We start from the raw sequence: 20,626 nt of genomic DNA on the forward strand, positions 1-20,626 counted from the left end.
TTTTTACCCTTATAAATATCAACAGTCACGTTCCATTACAGACCTAAATGTGTACTAGTCTGTGCATATCAATAAATATATGTGCAATGATGCGCGTGTCTGTTGTTCAATACAACTGATCAGACCAAGCGCAGACACAAGCTGCTCTGATCCAGACGGTGGAGTTGGAACAAACTGTCACACAATGTCGAGAGAAAGAGACAGATTCAGGAAATTTCCATCAGGGGATGAAAAAAGAAAAAAACAAAAGAAAATGGAAGAGTTTAATGCCTCTCTGAAAGGCTCATTTGATAAATTTGTTACAAAAATCACCGATCCGCCCGGGTCTCAAGCAGCCGTGGGGCCCCGCGTCGAGGCAAGCCCAGATGATGATGAGGCAGGGGAAGGTATCCAGTATTTTGATAATTGGAGAGTTAAAATTGCGCCTATAGACACCCAATCCGACCCGAAAAACCCAAAAAATTTGCGCGCGCGAGGGCCCCCCTGACCATTTCACACAGGGCCTCGCAAATCTCCCAGACGGCTCTGCATACGCATACACATACATACATATACACATACAGACATACATACTAGAGCACACTTTGTCTTACTGCAAATTTTATTGGTCTTTGTAGATTTGACTTCTTATTTAACTATTCAATTTAATCAACACATTTAATTAAGATTTTCTGCAAAATGCAATAGCTTAAAACATTTATCTTATTTTACTCTTTTTACATAGCAATGCTGACACCTATTGGTGATTTACTGGTACTAATACCTTAACAATGATACTCGCAATCGATAAGATAAGGATAATTTAATAGCATTCAATAGAGCGGTGTAATAACGTATAAATAATAAAAATCAAAAAATAGTCTGATAGACTGTTTAATATACAACACATGACTTATTTTGGAATACAAAGAACCAACTTGACTACGACTATGCTATGTAAAATGTGAATTAACTTTTATTAGTAACTTTGGTAAGTCAATTCATAAATAACATCGATGGAGGGGGGCCCAAAATCCCAGTCTGCCTAGTGTAGTCTATTTATTTAATCCGGCTCTGCCTATAGGGGTATGTGCAATGTCGTTCACTGCTGCTTGGTTTCTCACTAATTTTACTGCGGTATTGAGTCTGATATCTGTTGCTGTCTGTATCTGTTGATTGTATGTGTTTTTATATGCTATGCATGTATTTGATGCCTAAAACAAATTTCCCTAGTGGACATTAAAGTGTAACTCAACTGAACTCAAGTGAGACCTGAGGGCCAACGCTCGATATCAGCAACAGGACCACATCATCTGCAAACAGCAGGGACTGCCATCACCAACCCACATCCCCTCCACAACTTGGTTGTGCCTCAAAATTCTGTTAATAAAAGTTACAAAAAGACAAAAAGACAGGCCTGGTGGAGTCAGTTCAGTTCAGTAGCTCGTCCTCCCGCAGCAACGCCCACACACTGCAAAAAATCTCATTACACTTAAAACAAGAGTCATTACCAGAAAAATAACTTGCTATTTGACAATTTTCACCTGTTTCAAGTAAATTTACACTTGAAATAAGTACAAACATCTGCCAGTGGAACAAGATTTATCTTCTCATTACAAGCAAAAAAATCTTGTTCCACTGGCAGATGTTTCTACGTATTTTAAGTGAAAATCTACTTGAAACAGGTGAAAATTGTTGTTTTTTTCCAGTGATGAGTCTTGTTTTAAGTGTAATGAGATTGTTTTTGACTAAAAATTAGACATTTTAACTAGAAATAAGACAAATATTATTGTTAAGATTTTGAGTTTTTGCAGTGCATAAAACCCTTATAGATGCACTGGAAGTCCACAAAACACATGTGGACCCATTTGTTTGAAACATTGATTTTAATGCATTTGTTTAAAGCAAATACAAAACACAGATTGCAAATGATATAAAATTATCAGCATTAGTGAGCAGCACAAGTTTGAATGAAAGGTGACAATTATTCGGATGCATTTAATTACCTGTTGTGCATCTGAACTCAAGGTTAGACTTCTGATAAGAGCTTCTCATGAAGTTTTGCATCAATTTTAATAAGATCAGTCCCAGAATTCAACTTGACTTTTACAAGACACACCCCTGCGCATACGAGACTCTCCAAAGTTGATGTCATGGTTTACTTCAGGAATATTGTACATTATACTTTTACTAATTTTGGCGTGGGAGGGTTAAAGATCAGGGCAGGGAATCACTCTGGAGACTCTCCGTCATCGGTTAAATTATCACCAACTCCCCTTCATGATGCTTCTCTGGTGACCAACAAAGCTGTTTTTGGTTGGGGTTTTTTCCACAAAAGTTATCAAACAATCAAACAACAGTGCAGTCATTGGGTGGGGAGGGGTGAGGGGGCGGATTTCAGTGTACATTATAATTGCTGAGCATCCTCTTTTGATACATTTTATCCTGTTACAAGTATATGTTTGAAATGTTGATGCTCTTGAATATTGTTTGAAATATATATATTTTTTTTCTTCATTGTTATCCTACCTCGCATGGGAAATTACTTTGAAAATCAATAAAAAGTTGGTCATAAAAAAAAGTTATCAAACAATAAAGACCTGTAGGCACATTTAATATCAGTAGATAGCTTAATAAAATAGCTAAATTATATCTGTACAAAGTTTTGAACAAGGTTATCAGGGTAAATCAAAGTGTGACATGAGAGGAATACTTAATTTATAAAAAAAAATTAAACAAAAACCTATACAGGACTGTCTCAGAAAATTAGAATATTGTGATTTTCTGTAATGCAATTACAAAAACAAAAATGTCATAAATTCTGGATTCATTACAAATCAACTGAAATATTGCAAGCCTTTTATTATTTAAATATTGCTGATCATGGCTTACAGTTTAAGAAAACTCAAATATCCTATCTAAAAAAAATTAGAATATTCTGGGAATCTTAATTTTAAACTGTAAAGCATAATCAGCAATATTAAAATAATAAAAGGCTTGCAATATTTCAGTTGATTTGTAATGAATCCAGAATGTATGACATTTTTTTATTTTTTTTTATTGCATTACAGAAAATAAAGAACTTTATCACAAATTCTAATTTTCTGAGACAGTCCTGTATAATGTCATTTATTCCACAGCAGGTTTCATAATGAAGGTAAAAGAAGAGCAGACCTTCAGACATCCTTTGAAAGGTTTTATTGCCTCTTTCTCATTAAAGTGGTCATAAATCAAGTATTAGTCCAGAGACTTTACAACCAGAGTGGAATGAGTGAGCAACGGGACACATGATATCGTAGCAACACACGTCAACAAATATCCAGCAGCCCTGTACCTGTATATTAGTAATGTCACTTAAATACACTCAAAGTGATTTGATCACAGTAAATCTCAAATATCTACGCAGAAAAATGAATTCACAGAGAAAATAATTTACATGATTTATGTCAAAGTCCTGTAAACTCGATCGGAATTCACAATCGGTGCTCAGATTAACATTTCATTTGCTGCCATTAAAACATTCAGTTTGAAGGAAAAACAATCACTTTGTTCCGCTTGTTTTCAGTCTGACGACTCACATTAAAGTGTACGCTCAAAAATGATCTGTAACAAAGAATAAAGTAAAGAAGCATTTCATTTTACAGTCTTAAAGAGTCTTACTAACACACTATCCTGCACATCATCCGTCTGAGTTAGGTCGTTAACTTAGAGTAACATTTAGGGAAAAATTTAAATCCACTTGGTGAATTTACAAGGTTCTGACTGACAGGTTTTGTCAGTCGTTTCTTTTAGTTTTTATGTCAAAATCACGCAGGAGCAGTTTTATAGGAAGGGTGCCAGTCTATCTCCCAGATAAACTGCAAAAACTCTAAATCTTACCAGGAATATTTGTCTTATTTCTAGTTAAAATGTCTAATTTTTTGTCAAAACAATCTCATTACACTTAAAACAAGAGTCATTACCAGAAAAATAGCTTGTTATTTGACAATTTTTACCTGTTTCAAGTAAATTTTCACTTGAAATAAGTAGGAAAATCTGCCAGTGGAACAAGATTTATCTTCTCATTACAAGCAAAAAAATCTTGTTCCACTGGCAGATTTTTCTACTTATTTTAAGTGAAAATCTACTTGAAACAAGTGAAAATTGTTGTTTTTTCCAGTGATGAGTCTTGTTTTAAGTGTAATGAGATTTTTTGACTAAAAATGAGACATTTTAACTAGAAATAAGACAAATATTCTTGTTAAGATTTTGAGTTTTTGCAGTGTAGTTCAATTATTAATATTTTGCAAAGTGCAGGCATTGTCATGCACATTTCCCAAATAGGAAAAAGCTGGTAAAATGATCAAAATGTGTAATTCTGCTGCAAATACTTCTTCCATTTTGTTCAAAATGAATATATTCCGTAACATAGTCATTAAACTATAGTTCTTTATACCATCACGTTTTATTTTGGGCTGATTTTCAGAATTTTTTTCTAAAATCAAGACTGGTTGAAGAGGAATCAACACTGCATGCTCACAATTATAATTTATTTCATTAATAACACATTAATGTGTTGCAGCAGCTGCAGAAAGCTTTGATTTACCTGCTGATCCAATCAACTGCAACCGACTGCAGTAAACAGACCTGTAATTATTTAGCCAAGTAGATTTGATCTACAGTTGGATAGAAACTGTGCAGGATAAGAAATACTAAACTCTTTTAGCTTATTTGCTGTGAAAATGGAAAAAGAAAAAGAATGCTCACCAGTTTTGGAAGCTGATGTTAGTATTGCAACAAAATGTTTCGGCTGATTGTAAGTACTCTCTCGTAAACAAATGTGATTTTACATTGTAAACATAAAATGTATAGATTTATAAGAATCCATGCCATATATTTCTTTAAACATTATCTCTTCAGGCTTCAAGTAAAGCTCAGTCCTTCCAGAAACACCAACTTCTCTGCAATGTTCTTGATTTCTGTGATGTTGAACAAAACACGTGATAAAAGGCAACTTAAGTAAAAAAGAGATATTAAATAATGGCAGTTTCCTCTGTTTACCGTGCTTGGAGAACTAACATTTGGCCAACATTATAAGAATTCATTGAGATTTCTATGAATGAGCTTTGAACCGTCAGGATTGGCTCAACTCATCCTCCTATATGGCAACCGCTTTACACCACTGTTCTTTCAGAAAACTGGCAAAATATTACTCAAAAATGTTCAAAAAAGGCTCAGAGACAAAACTTAGAAATTAAAGTGCCAATCAAACAATATTACACAAACACATTAATCGTAATCCTTTAAAAATGCATTGATTTGAGCTTTTCGTATGACTTTCAACAGGTTGCAGGAAGCAACTTTGACTGCAGTACTCTACTACGCCTGCAGGGGGCGCTGCTGCAGAAGCAAATTAAAAAAAGGACTTTATCCAGCTTAAGAGCGCCATCTACTGGGGTGCTGATGCAAATACATAAAGAAGAACACCTGCTACTCAGGACATCACACTTAGCCCTTAAATAGTATTAGAGATGTGCCGCAATCGGATGGCTTTAGCTCATTAATGTTCAATTTTGTGTCAACTTTAGAGAAATATGACAAATAATTCTACAGCACAGTGGTGGCTCTTGACTTTGCTTTGAGATGAGATGAGTTACTCTTAGTGTAATGATGCGTAGGAGGGACACAGATGCAGATGAGACGGAAAATCACAACTGACGTAACCAATGACGGCTCAAAACTGGATCCAGTTTCCGGAGTTCTGAGGTCGTGATGGAGGCGGAACGGCGCTGGAAACAGAAACACTAACGTTAGAGGCTCTTTATGTTAATATTCTGATTACTTATTAAAGAGAACATTGAAAAATGTGCCTGAAAGCAAATGTTTGGGTGCCTGAAGGGACAATAAAATCCAAAACTCTAATGTGACAATTTCTGGTACGTCATAAGGGATATGAAGATGTGAAAAATTGTTGACTTTACAGTTTGGAGGAACAATTCTTCAGAAAAACCAACTCTTGCAAGTGTAGAATCTTTTTTCATGATATGTGGGGACTTTTTGCAAAATGGACATGTTCCCATTAGGTGTATTTTCTGTTTACAATTCCAGTTTACAGAATTTCTGGAGGTAGAAATAATCACCAGGTTACACTGCAAAAACTCAAAATCTTACCAGGAATATTTGTCTTATTTCTAGTTAAAATGTCTCATTTTTAGTCAGAAAATATCATTACACTTAAAACAAGAGTCATTACCAGAAAAATAACTTGTTATTTGACAATTTTCACTTGAAATAAGTAGAAAAATCTGCCAGTATCTTCTCATTTCAAGCAAAAAAATCTTGTTCCACTGGCAGATTTTTATACTTTTTTTAAGTGAAAATCTTTTTTTCCAGTGATGAGTCTTGTTTTAAGTGTAATGAGATTTTATTTTGACTAAAAATGAGACATTTTAACTAGAAATAAGACAAAGATTCTTGTTAAGATTTTGAGTTTTTGCAGTGTAGTGTAATAAGCCACGTTTCCTTGTCCCAGTTACAAACTTCCTACAGACACACCATTTTTGCTTGTCCCTATATGTTTAGCTACAACGTGTGAATGATAAGCATGCGGAGAATACCTTGCAGGAGCAGAGAAGTCGCCCCATAGAAGGTCTGAAGTGGGATTTGACTGAACTACCGTGTTGGAGTTACTGCTGTCCAGCTCCAGCAGACATCCTGAGAGACAGAAAAACAGAGCTTGCAGCTTACGCCGTCAAGTTTCTTTCTTTTTTCTGCAGTCGGAGGGCAGAAGAGCCGCCGCTAATTAACAAAGTGAGTGTGAAAATGGGTCACTGTGTCGGTTAAAACTGCACACACTCCCGACACACAAAATGGGGCCAGTAATCCAGAATCTCGTCTCACTGACTGCAATTTTTCTTTTTTTCCAATTAATTTCACATGTGGGCTAATAATGAGTTTTTCCATGTACCTGCCGCCGTGTCTCCGGGCTGCGGGTCTATGTTGTGATTGGATGAGCTCAGTGATGGAGGTGGAGCGATCTTTCCTCCAGGTGGCGGTGGCAGGAGGCCGAACCCTCCCGAGCTCTGTGGACGTGGCTTATCCCTCTTTTTACCTTGCTGCAGATGGAGAAAAAAAACAAAAGCTGATCAAATAAAATGATGACAAAATACTTGTGTAAAAAATGGGCTGAGTCATGACGCTAACACTGCAAAAACTCAAAATCTTAACAAGAATATTTGTCTTATTTCTGATTAAAATGTCTCATTTTTAGTAAAAAAATCTCATTACACTTAAAACAAGAGTCATCACTGGAAAAAATAACAATTTTCACCTGTTTCAAGTAGATTTTCACTTAAAATACCGGTAAGTAGAATTTTTTTTTTTGCTTATAATGAGAAGATAAATCTTGTTCCACTGGCAGATTTTTCTACTTATTTCAAGTGAAAATTTACTTGAAACAGGTGAAAATTGTCAAATAAGTTATTTTTCTGGTAATGACTCTTGTTTTAAGTGTAATTACCGTAGATTTTTTTGACTAAAAATGAGACATTTTAACTAGAAATAAGACAAATATTCCTGGTAAGATTTTGAGTTTTTGCAGTGAATAAATGTGTTAATGTTGATAAATGAGTGAGAAAGGCATCATTAAGTTCATTTTCTAACCTAAACAGGATAAAAGACAGTGTTAAGTAAGTGAAGGCCTTTAACCATTTCCGGTGCTGCAAAACAAAATGAAGTGAAAATATTTTCAAAACAGAACAAAAGTCTGGTTTATCATACGATTCTTGACAATTTACCATAAAGATGATTTGAGTAAATTTTTTACGAATTAAAGATAAATGAAATGCATTGCTTTAGTTCTACACTGCAAAAACTCAAAATCTTACCAGGAATATTTGTCTTATTTCTAGTTAAAATGTCTCATTTTTAGTCAAAAAATCTCATTACACTTAAAACAAGAGTCATTACCAGAAAAATAACTTGTTATTTGACAATTTACACCTGTTTCAAGTAAATTTTCACTTGAAATAAGTAGAAAAATCTGCCAGTGGGACAAGATTTATCTTCTCATTACAAGCAAAAAAATCTTGTTCCACTGGCAGATTTTTATACTTATTTTAAGTGAAAATCTACTTGAAACAGGTGAAAATTGTTGTTTTTTCCAGTGACGAGTCTTGTTTTAAGTGTAATGAGATTTTTTTTTTTACTAAAAATGAGACATTTTAACTAGAAATAAGACAAATATTCTTGTTAAGATTTTGAGTTTTTGCAGTGTATTAACTTAAGAACTTAAGCTCTATTTTTACCAGCGGTATAAAGTTGTTATTTTTTATTTTTTTTACACAGCCAAATACAGTGAAAGCACTTATGTGTCATGTATAAAAATGCTGATTAGGAACAAAAAAGCATAAATTGTGATTTTCAGCACCCATTAGCCATCTGAGTTTATTCAGATCACGATTTCAGGACAATCTTAAAATCTTCACTTTACTGTAGCCTATTTTAATTATATGCCGTCTTTTGTCGGCTTGTCATGTTGTTTCCTTTTGATTTTGGTTTCATATTGTGTAGTGTTTTTTTTTCTTTTTCAGACCTGTCTTTACACAGGTTGTAGACATGTTTTTCTCATATCTACGGTGCTTTCTTTGTGTACTATACGGATGTTTTATTCCATTGATTATTGGTTGTGATGAGTTTAACTCCCCATACCACCTTAAAATGTTGCTATATGGTTCACCTGTGTTTTCGCCTTGATGAGTGATCGTTTTCACCTGTGCTCATTACCACACCTGTGGTTATTTATATGGGTTCCTTTCCTCTGTATTGCTTTCGCCCTGATGAAGGCCAGATAGGCCAAAACATGTTGGCAGCCCTCTTCTAATAAAGGCTTTTTTATCTTTTTATCCACCTCGTCTCGAGTGCCTGGATCTTTAGCTTAAATTTTTCCACTTTTTTGATTAACATCTTCACGTTTGGAGAAACTGCGTCTTACTCCGATGTTGAGCGTGATGGTCTGTCCCTCCTTAAAGCCCAAGTCCAGCTTCGGCCCCGAATCCCCGAGATGGGCATTTTTACTGATTTCATTCTCCTGTTTCACCCATCTGTGAGGAGCCAGAAAAACAATATCAGCACATATACAGAAATAAAGAATGCACCTCAGCAGTTTGCAGAACAAGGACGGCATGCAGCTTTGCACAAGCAGATCTTCAAGAAATGTTCATATCGACAACATGTGCAGAAGAAAGTCACAGTAAAGAGGCCAGAAAGCTTCCATGAGCAGTTTCTTTTTGTTGTTTTAACTTCAATAGGGAATGCCTCAGGGGAAAAAATTAAACATACTTGGGATCAATTTAAATTTAAAGCATACACTGCAAAAACTCAAAATCTTAACAAGAATATTTTTATTTCTAGTTAAAATGTCTCATTTTTAGTCCAAAAAATCTCATTACACTTAAAACAAGACTCAACACTGGAAAAAACAACAATTTTCACTTGTTTCAAGTAGATTTTCACTTAAAATAAGTAGAAAATTCTGCCAGTGGAACAAGATTTTTTTTGCTTGTAATAAGAAGATAAATCTTGTTACCAGAAAAATAAAAAGATATTTTTCTGGTAATGACTTTTGTGTAATGAGATTTTTTGACTAAAAATGAGACATTTTAACTAGAAATAAGACAAATATTCCTGGTAAGATTTTGAGTTTTTGCAGTGTTTTAATGTTAGGTAAAAAAACAGGAGTGATATTGTATCTTTTGCAATTAAATTACTTTTTAAAAGTGAAGAAAGCAACCACTTTTTGACACCGGAATCACTCTGCTTACTTGAAATGATCCTGCAAAGCCACGTTGAAGTCAAACGCGTCCCCTCGGTCTCCGAAGCCGACTCCTATGAACGCACTACGTCCTGCACACAAGAAACCGTGATGCTGACGTGTAAACCAGTGAGCAGGATCTTTAACACAACCAACCTACAAGCAAAAATGACTTTCTTAAAGGGGACCTACTATGAAAAACAGGTTTTCTCTTGCTTTAACATATATAAAGTGGTCTCCCCTCAGCCTGCCAACTCAGAGAAGGAGGAAAGCAACTAAATTCTGCAGTGTCTGTACAGCCGCCCGGATGAGCCGTCCAGTGTGATGTGGATCTACGAGCCGTTCAGATTCAGCGCATTTTCGTTACGTAACCAAAATGCAAACCACGTCCACAACTATAAAACCGTGTCCTAACTCTGTCCATCTCCCTCCAGCAGCTGCCACTTTATTGAGGTTTTTGTAGTGAAATGAGGAGGAATCATAGAGATAACTTCTCATTTCAACTAACTGATCAGCCGTTCCTCATCATGACCGTTTCCTACAGCGCTTTCAACCGGCTTTCAACGGGAGCGACAGGAAGAAAATAGAAGCAGCGCGTCCAACAAATGTTCAGCTCAAAACAGCCAGTTAGGACAGTCAATAGAAAATAAAGCAATGGAATTGATTTTGTCGCTGACGCTCGCTCACATCGCATGCAGTTATGATACGGTGTAAATAACTCCGCCGGCTGGAGCTTCTGCCATTTTTTCGTAGCGGTGTATCGCATCATTCAGGCAGCCAATCAGCACAGAGCCTCATTATCATAGCCCCGCCCACTCAGAATCCTGCATAGATAATGAGGTTAGAGAATGGGAAGATAAAGACCTGGTTTAGATCAGGGGTCGGCGAGCCGCATGCAGCTATTAAGCACCGCCCTAGTGGCTCCCTGGAGCTTTTTCAAAAATGTTTGACCTTTTTTTCTTTTTTTGTTTCTTTTTTTCCTCTTTTTTCTTCCTTTTTCCTTTCCTTTTTAATCTTGACATTTTGACTTTTATCTCGACATTTCGACTTTTTTCTCATCATTTTAACTTTTTTCACGAAATCTTGACTATTTCCTCGACATATCGACTTTTTTCTCAACATTTTGACTTTTTTCTCGACATTTCGACTTTTTTCTCAACATTTTAACTTTTTTCACGAAATTTTGACTATTTCCTCGACATTTCGACTTTTTTCTCAACATTTTAACTTTTTTCACGAAATTTTGACTATTTCCTCGACATATCGACTTTTTTCTCGACATTTGACTTTTTTCTCAAAGTACATAATGAAAAAAAAAATCTTCCCCCAGTTATAACTAATATAGAAACATGCAGCATGTGTTGTCTTCATTCTAAGGTTTATACAAAACTTTTCATTTTTTGCGGCTCCAGACATATTTTGTTTTTTGTGTTTTTGGTCCAATACGGCTCTTTCAACATTTTGTGTTGCCGACCTCTGGTTTAAAGGCTGAATTTCTAATTTATTTAGCAAAAACAATCAAAAGCTTGTTTTTAAGACATCCAAGGCCTGTTTAAAACAGGTATTAGATGCCATAATAGGTCCCCTTTAATATTTAAGTACGCACCACTGTCATCTTGTATCCTGAGAACGAAGTATCGGCTGGAGTCACTGACAGTTTCCACCGTGATACCGGGATACTCCTTCACCGGTGCCTGAGCAAACAGCTCCCCTGCAGGACCAGAGAGCAGGTGAGGCTCAAACTGAGACATTACTGCACCGTTTCAAGTTCAGGATATGCATTTGATAGCTGTACTGGGCATGAAAGATGCTTTAAGTTTGTGTGAACGACTCGCACACCATGGAAACATCAGCATAAGCAGCACTTTAACACTACAAGAAGTCAAAGTAAGAGTTATAAAGTAACCACGTTGTATTTATAAAAAGCAGAAACATCAAACCTGAGACTTTGTCCTCCAGTTTAATGAACGCCACTTTGCCCTTGGCTGTGATTCTCATTCGCCCAGACCAGTCTGGAGCGTCCAGCTTCCAGTCCGCCGCCCTGGACACACAAGGTTACACCATTAGTACCATTAGGCAGTCTAAATTAAACATGTTTTTATCTATTAAGTCCTTGAATCTCTTATGTATCTGTTTCAAGATCCTAAAGTCTAAGATTCTGCCTTTAAAAAGATCTGATGTTACAAGTAGCACAAACCTTTTGCAAAATCTTTGCTCTTATGATCTTATGTCTGAGGAGTAGATTCAAATGTAATCAGCAGAACTGAGGATCTTCTGGAGGCCGATGCCTTTATTTCATTTTTTTTTCATTTAATTATTTATTCAAACAGGTTAAAACAAAAACAAAAAAATAATCAGAATACATAAAATGTATATACCGAAAAAAAAAAAAAAAAAACCATAAGCAAAACAAAGCAAATTAAAGAGACAAATCTATATGTAGATAAATATTTCCTGTTTGAAAGGGTGTGGGATGAAGTTTCAAAAAACTTTTCTAGTCCTACCCCTACTAATGTTCTGTTTTTACAATTTCTTCATTTCGCAGAACTTCTAAAAGAAAAGCATAAAAGAAAAGAAAAAGTGGTTCAGCTGAGCAAGGCACTTTGGTCACTGGCTGTCAGTTAATGTGTCCATTTCCGTTTTGTATCCATAAAGAGTATTGATTTTAAAGATTTGTTTAAACTTACTTAGTGATTTGCATGATTTCATTTCATCTTTGCAGTTGTTCCACAGATTAACTCCCATCACTGATACACAATGGGTTTTGATGTTTGTTCGTACATGCTGTTTTTTAAAATTGCATATTCCCCTGAGATTGTGTTTATTTTCTTTTATTTGAAACAACTTCTGGATGTCTTGTGGCAACTGATGATGATTTGCTTTGATTTTGATTTGTAAAGTTTTGAAGTCGACCAGATCCTTGAATTTGAGTGTTCTCAGGTTGATGAAGAGTGGGTTTGTTGATTCTCTAAAAGCCGCTTTATTTACAATTCTTATTGCTCTTTTTGAAGTTTGAGTATTGTATCCGTGTTTGTTTTCTATGTGTTCCCCCACACTTCCACACAGTAGCTCATATATGGAAGTATGAAGGAGCAGGTGTATAGTGATGATTGATTAAGAAGGTGTTTGACTTTGTGTAATATTGCAATTGATTTGGATATTTTGGCTTTATTGTACTGTATATGTGGCTTCCAGGATAGTTTGTTGTCTATTATGACTCCAAGAAATTTTATTTCATTTACTCTCTCTATTTCTATGTCATTTATCATAAGTTTCTTTTGTGAGTTTATCAATCGTTTTCCAAATATTATGAACTGAACTGGGGCCTCATCTATAAAGCTTGCTTGCGCAGAAAAAGCGCCTGAAAGTTGCGGAAGCCACCTTCTACGCAAATCCTCGGATCTAAAAAGAAAAAACTAACCGAAAAATCTGCGTATCTTTACGGCAACTAGCACCCTCCCGTAAGAATTTACTTAAGACACGGGGAACTGGCGAGGCAGGCTGTGAGGTGGTGAAATGAAGCCAGATTCATGTCATACTCTTAATAATGTCATCACATATCACAACATATGTCAGGCTTAAAATAATAAAATAATAAAATAAAATAATATAGCGCTGATCGTGTCCGTCTGTGTGTGAAGCTGTGACAGCTTCACACACAGACGGACACGATCAGCCGGCTCTGAAGCTGTCAGTCAGGACTCTGCTGCTGCTGCTGCAGCCTCTTATTCACCCACCGCTTTAGGACAGAACAAATGAGGGGCTGCGTTTAGGGAGCCCCACGGAGCCCCTAAAGGGACACAGATTTTTCATATATATGAGTTTTACGCGCGCGTGAAACCTTTACGTGCTGCTTGTATATGGTGCCTAAATTAGGGTCCCGCGTTAAAACGACGCAGAGCCTACGGTGTAGGGTACGCGGCGACGCGCACCTACGGCGTAGGCTCTGCGTCGGTGACGCGGAACCATAAACCCGCCCTGAGCAGCTCTGAGGAGAGACGGGAGAGGAGGAGGAGGGGGAGCGGGGGATGAAGCGGGGCTGCGGGGCCGTTTTCGTATCGCTTTCATACAGTGTCTTGATAATTTGCAATTTGCAATTTGCAGGCTGATCCTACCGTTAGTTTTTAAACTGTAAAAAGTAAGGGGAAAAAAAACATGGTTTTGAAAAGACGGGGGGCATGTCCCCCCTTGCGCCGGGGAACTCACGGCGTTTAGCGCAGCAACGGCGTGCTGCCACCCACTCACTTTATTTTATTGTATACTATTTATATACTTATTCTAACTTTTACTGTGACCACCAAATAATGTGGTTTTCCTGTCCTCCACATCATCTACAACATCTCTGTCTCCGTGAAAGTCAGTCTCACGGTGGCTGCTACTTCTCATTCATTCTGACGCCAAACCATGGATCTGCGCCAAACAGGCTGCAGAAAGCCACTGCGCATGCTCAGCAGGCTCATCCATATGCATTTCTGGGCGTGTAAAGGGGCGGATTCAGCTACGCAACCTTCCAGCTGGACTGCGTGGAAGTCTGCGTGCACATGGTTTTATTGATCCGGATTTTTTTTTGCGCACGGCATTTTCGGCTTTTGAGCGTACGTGCACTTTTAGTATGAATCCTACGCACTCCATTTTAAATGAGGCCCCTGGTCTTTACTGGTCTCTGTGGAGTTAAAAACTCCGATACTTGTCTGGGTTCCACTTGATACAACATTTATCGGCTCATTTGTCCAGCAATATCATCCTTAAATGAGTAATCAAGCGACTGTGAAGACTTGACTCACAAGCGCCATCTGTTCACGTGTTACTGCGCTGTACTGTAAACAACAGACAAACTGAGCTGATACCATTTTTAAATAGCATTAAGCAGCCTTTTCTATATTTTGTTCTGATAAAACTCATAAACATAAATATACAGAAATTACAATGTATCTGTAATAGTCTTATATGAGGCAATAATAACTGACCCTTTTAACGAAGGCAGACAAATGAATAAAGCTTAGAGCTGATATTTATTCCTCCACCAAAACAGAAAGCTGTGTATTGTATTCTAACTTGATAAATATTCGGAAAAACTTCTCCTAATTTTCTTAACCCATTAATCAATGATGCAACATTTGATTTCCCTGTTTGCCTTTGTGACTGTTGTGAATTATCCCAACCCTCAAGGCCTGTGTTTAAGTGTGAGGGACACGCAAAGATGTAATAGTTATATTATGAATTTTTTTAAATGTCACATTGACATCTCAGCTCTGTCCTCTCTCACCACATCTCCTTTTCTGGAGACGGGCTGTGCTGGAATAAAATGTTGTTGTGCCGTGACGCTGGCTCAATGACAAATAAAGAATCTTGAGATTTAGATCATCCGCGTTGCAAAAACAGCCTTCCATCTGTCTGTACAAACTGAACAATAAAATCTAAGATATTAGTTGATTTAGAAAGTGTTTTTTTCCTCCCTATCCTAAGCAGTGATTAGCAAAGTCTGATGTATCAGAAACTTTGTCCCAGCTCTCCAAACAGAGTGTGCCAACCTCAATCTCCAGGCAGAACCATGATGAGTCATTAGTACTTCAAACAACGCTAGAAAAATAAAAATCTTTAACCCCTGGCTCACGCGTAGGCACTGCAAGCGTCCTCAGAGTTGCTGTCCATTCAGTTTGAATGGGGGGAAGTCAAGCGGTGCTCAGTTCAAACTGTGGGTTTTGTGTGTTGCATCAAATACGTCAAAAGCTGGGAAATGTTCAACTCTTCATCCTCTACTGCGAGCATCAGTCGATCAAATTGCAGCTACTGTACTTGTAGAAATATTTTGTGCGTGTGCAAAAAATATTTGTAGTTGCAAAAAATATTTGTAGTTGTAGAAATATTTTGTGCATGTGCCAAAAATATTTGTACTTGCAAAAAATATTTGTACTTGTAGAAATATTTTGTGAGTGTGCAAAAAATATTTGTGCATGTGCAAAAAAATATTTGTACTTGTAGAAATATTTTGTGCGTGTGTGCAAAGTTTGTAGCTTTTGTAAAAAAAAGTTTGTAGCTTTTATATCCAATGATGCACACAGACGAAATAATTCCACTGCAACAAAAATGTTTTACACAAGCACAAAATATTTCTACAAGTACAAATATTTTTTTGCACATGCACAAAATATTTCTACAAGTACAAATATTTTTTGCAAGTACAAATATTTTTTGAACACGCACAAAATATTTCTACAAGTACAAATATTTTTTGCAAGTACAAATATTTTTTGCACACGCACAAAATATTTCTACAAGTACAAATATTTTTTTGCACATGCACAAATATTTTTTGCACACTCACAAAATATTTCTACAAGTACAAATATTTTTTGCAAGTACAAATATTTTTTGCACACGCACAAAATATTTCTACAAGTACAAATATTTTTTGCAAGTACAAATATTTTTTGCACACGCACAAAATATTTCTACAAGTACAAATATTTTTTGCAAGTACAAATATTTTTTGCACACGCACAAAATATTTCTACAAGTACAAAGTTTATTTACAGATACAAAATATTTGCTTTAATTTGAGCCTATACACATCTAATGCTGGAAATTGAAATTGAACAATTGACTGTTTCAAAGCACATGACAGGAAAGAATTTGACTAAATTTGGCACACTACAATGTGCCAGGATACTTTTTGTAACACAGACATCGAAACCTTAGAGCATCTTTTTATTTTCTTGTGGCTTAACCAGGACCTTTTGGGATGCTTTCCAATACTGGATAACCTATAATGATCAAACCATTCCCATTCTTACATTTGAAAGAATTAAAGTTGGTTTACAAGTGGAGGACAAAAAAATAGACTTTGGGATTAATAATTTAATTATATTGGCTAAATTTTTTATTCATAAATGTCGCTTTTTGAAAATTAATCCAATCTTTATTGCATATTTAAACAAAATAATTCAATTCAAAACATATTTAAAATCTTGCACGATTCAAAAAGCCCAGCATCTTCAGAAGTATCTTTGTTCCCTAATTCCTGACTGATCACTTGCGTTTTTTCCTTCTTTCGGTTTGTTTGTTTATTCCTTTTTTTCTTTTCACTGTGTATCTTCTTTGTTTTGTTTTACTCATTGGTCGCTCAGTGCTCTATTATGAATAGGGATGGGCGGTATGGACTAAAAAATGTATCACGATAATTTCTGGCATTTATCCCGATAACGATAAAAAAAATACCAATACAAAAAGTGTCATCAACGGGAATTTATCTTTCTTTCTTTCTTTCTTTCTTTCTTTCTTTCTTTCTTTCTTTCTTTCTTTCTTTCTTTCTTTCTTTCTGGCTCATTTCTTTCTTTCTTTCTTTCTTTCTTTCTTTCTTTCTTTCTTTCTTTCTTTCTTTCTTTCTTTCTTTCAGGCTAATTTCTTTCTTTCTTTCAGGCTCATTTCTTTCTTTCTTTCTTTCTTTCTTTCTTTCTTTCTTTCAGGCTAATTTCTTTCTTTCTTTCTTTCTTTCTTTCAGGCTAATTTCTTTCTTTCTTTCTGGCTCATTTCTTTCTTTCTTTCTTTCTTTCTTTCTTTCTTGCTCATTTCTTTCTTTCTTTCTGTCTTTCAGGCTAATTTCTTTCTTTCTTTCTTTCTTTCTTTCTTTCTTTCTTTCTGGCTCATTTCTTTCTTTCTTTCTTTCTTTCTTTCTGGCTCATTTCTTTCTTTCTTTCTTTCTTTCTTTCTTTCTGGCTAATTTCTTTCTTTCTTTCTGTCTTTCAGGCTAATTTCTTTCTTTCTTTCTGGCTCATTTCTTTCTTTCTTTCTTTCTTTCTTTCTTTCTTTCTTTCTTTCTTTCTTTCTTTCTTTCTTTCAGGCTAATTTCTTTCTTTCTTTCTTTCTTTCTTTCTTTCTTTCTTTCTTTCTTTCAGGCTCATTTCTTTCTTTCTTTCTTTCTGGCTCATTTCTTTCTTTCTTTCTTTCTGTCTTTCAGGCTCATTTCTTTCTTTCTTTCTTTCTTTCTTTCTTTCTTTCTTTCTTTCTTTCTTTCTGGCTCATTTCTTTCTTTCTTTCCTTCTTTCTTTCTTTCAGGCTAATTTCTTTCTTTCTTTCTTTCTTTCTTTCTCTTTCAGGCTCATTTCCTCAATTTATCCTTTTTACCGTGAGATACAAATTCTTACCGTGGCAAATTTTTTTTGACGGTTTATCGTGAACGGTAAAATATCGCCCATTCCTAATTATGAACATGTTTTTTTGGAATGTGCCAGGATCTGAGGTTGTCATTCCACATGGCAACATCAGGACATTCAACCTGCCTCGGGAACTGCTTGTCAACATTTACACTGCAATCCAGTCTGTCCTCTGTCTTTCCATCACTTCTTGGTTTGACAGACTTCAACGAATAGCAAGGCAAGCAGAAAAAAAACACAATTGCGGTCGACCAGCCTTCGATCTAAAACCTGTACCTGTCCACGGTCAGGAAGAGAAAAGAGCATCACTGTAGATCCATCACATTGTGGACAGAAACTCCTCCAATCTGGTAAATGCTACTGCACACAAAAGCAAACCCAGGACTTGAATTGTTTTTTTTCCTGAGGCCTTAGCTTTGATAAACCCTGACAGTCACACAGCTCTCGTCTTGACCACATTTGTACTCGGACACATACACACCTGCATCATGCAACTCTGCTCTGTAATGCTATAACTACCATGTCTGCAACAGCTACACTGTTCTTGTACATAGTAGTTCACAGTTTTGTTACATACAGATTTGTGTACATGTTGCAACACTTTATTTTTGTTGGTTTTAACTCTTAATTAATATCCAGTTGTAGGTAAGCAACAGCACAGGGCACAGATTCAGCATTACAAGATCTACTCCTCTTAATTTTTCCTCTTCTCAATCCCATCACAATTTAGAGCAACAAAACAGTTCCTGAAACTAGGAAGCTCTCCTTCCTTTTGAAATCTTAAAAAAAATAAGCTAATAATCAGGGTTCCTACACATTTTTCAAGGTCAAATTCAAGCACTTTTCAAGCACTTTCAAGGGTCATTTTCAAAATCTTCAAGCACCTCATCGCTGGGGTAAAATATCCACGGGAATGTATATACTCATAATTATTTTTTCCGCTGTTTATCACAATTATGTACATTGTATCGTGCTGTAAACATCTAGTCATGTTTCATCTTACTGATTTTATTTCTCCTTGTAATAACTAAACTATACAGTCTGATCCCAATTTGGTGAAAGACACAGAGTTATAATTTCAAGCACTTTCAAGCACTTAAACTAAAATTCAAGCACTTTTCACGCCTTGAAAACTAATGGGTGATATTTTACCGTTCACGATAAACCGTAAAAAAAATTCCCCACGGTAAGAATTTGTCATCTCACAGTAAAAACGATAAATTGAGGAAATGAGCCTGAAAGAAAGAAAGAAAGAAAGAAAGAAAGAAAGAAAGAAAGAAAGAAAGAAAGAAAGAAAGAAAGAAAGAAAGAAAGAAAGAAAGAAAGAAAGAAAGAAAGAAAGAAAGAAAGAAAGAAAGAAAGAAAGAAAGATTCCCGTTGATGACACTTTTTGTATCGTCATTTTTATCGTTATCGGGATAAATGCCAGAAATTATCGTGATAATTTTTTAGTCCAAACCGCCCATCCCTATTGAAAACACAACATTGAAATTCAAGCACTTTCAAGGTTTTCAAGTACCCATAGGAACCTTAAATTATGTTAAATATTAATATAATTACAAAAAAAGTTAAATGCACACAGAGAGTAATGTGCTTGTGTATGCAAATCTGGCCAGTAAAGCTGATTCTAAGTGTAGTAGACTTTTTTTTTTTCTACATTTTTAGCTTTAAAAATTATTCAGACACTATGTTATTGTCATTTCACTTCTGAAACGCCACTATTTAAGTGAATGTTAGTACAGACAGGAGGACTAGATCAGTTTTTTTTTTTCCATCTGGCTTATCAGGAGATGATTCCAGCCAAATTAGTAGAAAGGATCAATTGAAAAGAATTAATCAGATTCGTGGCTGAGCCAGTCGGATCCCACAGAAGCTCAAATCCCGGCTGTCACGACACAACGTGAGCGGTATCGATCCAGCGTGATGACAAATAAAGCCTGAATTATGGTTCTGCCTTAAATCGACGCAGAGCCTACGGCGTAAGGTACGCGTCTACGCGAAACGTACGGTGCGCGGCGACGCGTACCCTACGCCGTAGTCTCTGCGTTGGTGTAACGCGGAATCATAAATCAGCCTTAACTCCGCTCTCTATTGTGACACCTCAACAAAGCGGCACAGAGAAACATAGTAACATTTCCTCCCGCATATTTATCTCTAGAAAAAATAAATAAAAAAACTGGAAAAGTATCTTGATTTCCGGTGATAATGACAGTAAGTTAATAGAAAAAGAAAAAGAAAGAAACACACACATATGCCGCGTTCCATTTACCTCGGAAATCGGAACTGGGAACTGGGAATAGCAGCCATCTTGGAATGGTAACTCGGGGGTGGTGAAGCTTCTCCCACTTTCCCAGTAGGAAATCCCACTTCGAGGGGCGTTCCAGTTGATAATTCCGACTAGGAACTGGGAAATTCCGACTTCCGAGGACAAATGGAACGCGGCAATACACACAGTGACGAGAATCCACTAGTCTAAGAGAAATATCCAAAGCAAAAGACGCGTTTCAATGACCCGCAGCTGTTTTTATCCTCTTAAATACGTGGGTTTTTAATTGTTTTTATTTGTTTTTTTACCTGTATGCGCGGTTGGAGGTCCGTGGCGGAATGCGATAAACATTTACATCTGGCTTCACGCACAGGATGGACTCGTACTCTCCCTCGGCCGCCATCTTGGATCCTGCTGTCACTGATGTGGGAGTTCTGA

General features: G+C 36.3%; 1 protein-coding gene across 1 annotated transcript; it reads right to left on the reverse strand.

Moving 5' to 3' along the window:
• Positions 1-4,139: 4,139 nt before the first annotated feature.
• On the reverse strand, positions 4,140-20,625 carry necap1 (NECAP endocytosis associated 1). Its single transcript, XM_061741486.1, has 8 exons — positions 20,497-20,625; positions 11,710-11,810; positions 11,376-11,480; positions 9,780-9,861; positions 8,951-9,059; positions 6,926-7,073; positions 6,576-6,672; positions 4,140-5,747 (listed from the first exon to the last, which is right to left on the reverse strand). The coding sequence occupies exons 1-8, from the start codon at positions 20,589-20,591 to the stop codon at positions 5,693-5,695; spliced, it is 792 nt and encodes a 263-aa protein (XP_061597470.1). The 5' UTR covers positions 20,592-20,625; the 3' UTR covers positions 4,140-5,692.
• Between the last annotated feature and the right edge of the window lies 1 nt (position 20,626).

This window comes from Cololabis saira, chromosome 15 (genome assembly GCF_033807715.1).
Source record: "Cololabis saira isolate AMF1-May2022 chromosome 15, fColSai1.1, whole genome shotgun sequence".
NCBI lineage: Eukaryota > Metazoa > Chordata > Actinopteri > Beloniformes > Belonidae > Cololabis > Cololabis saira.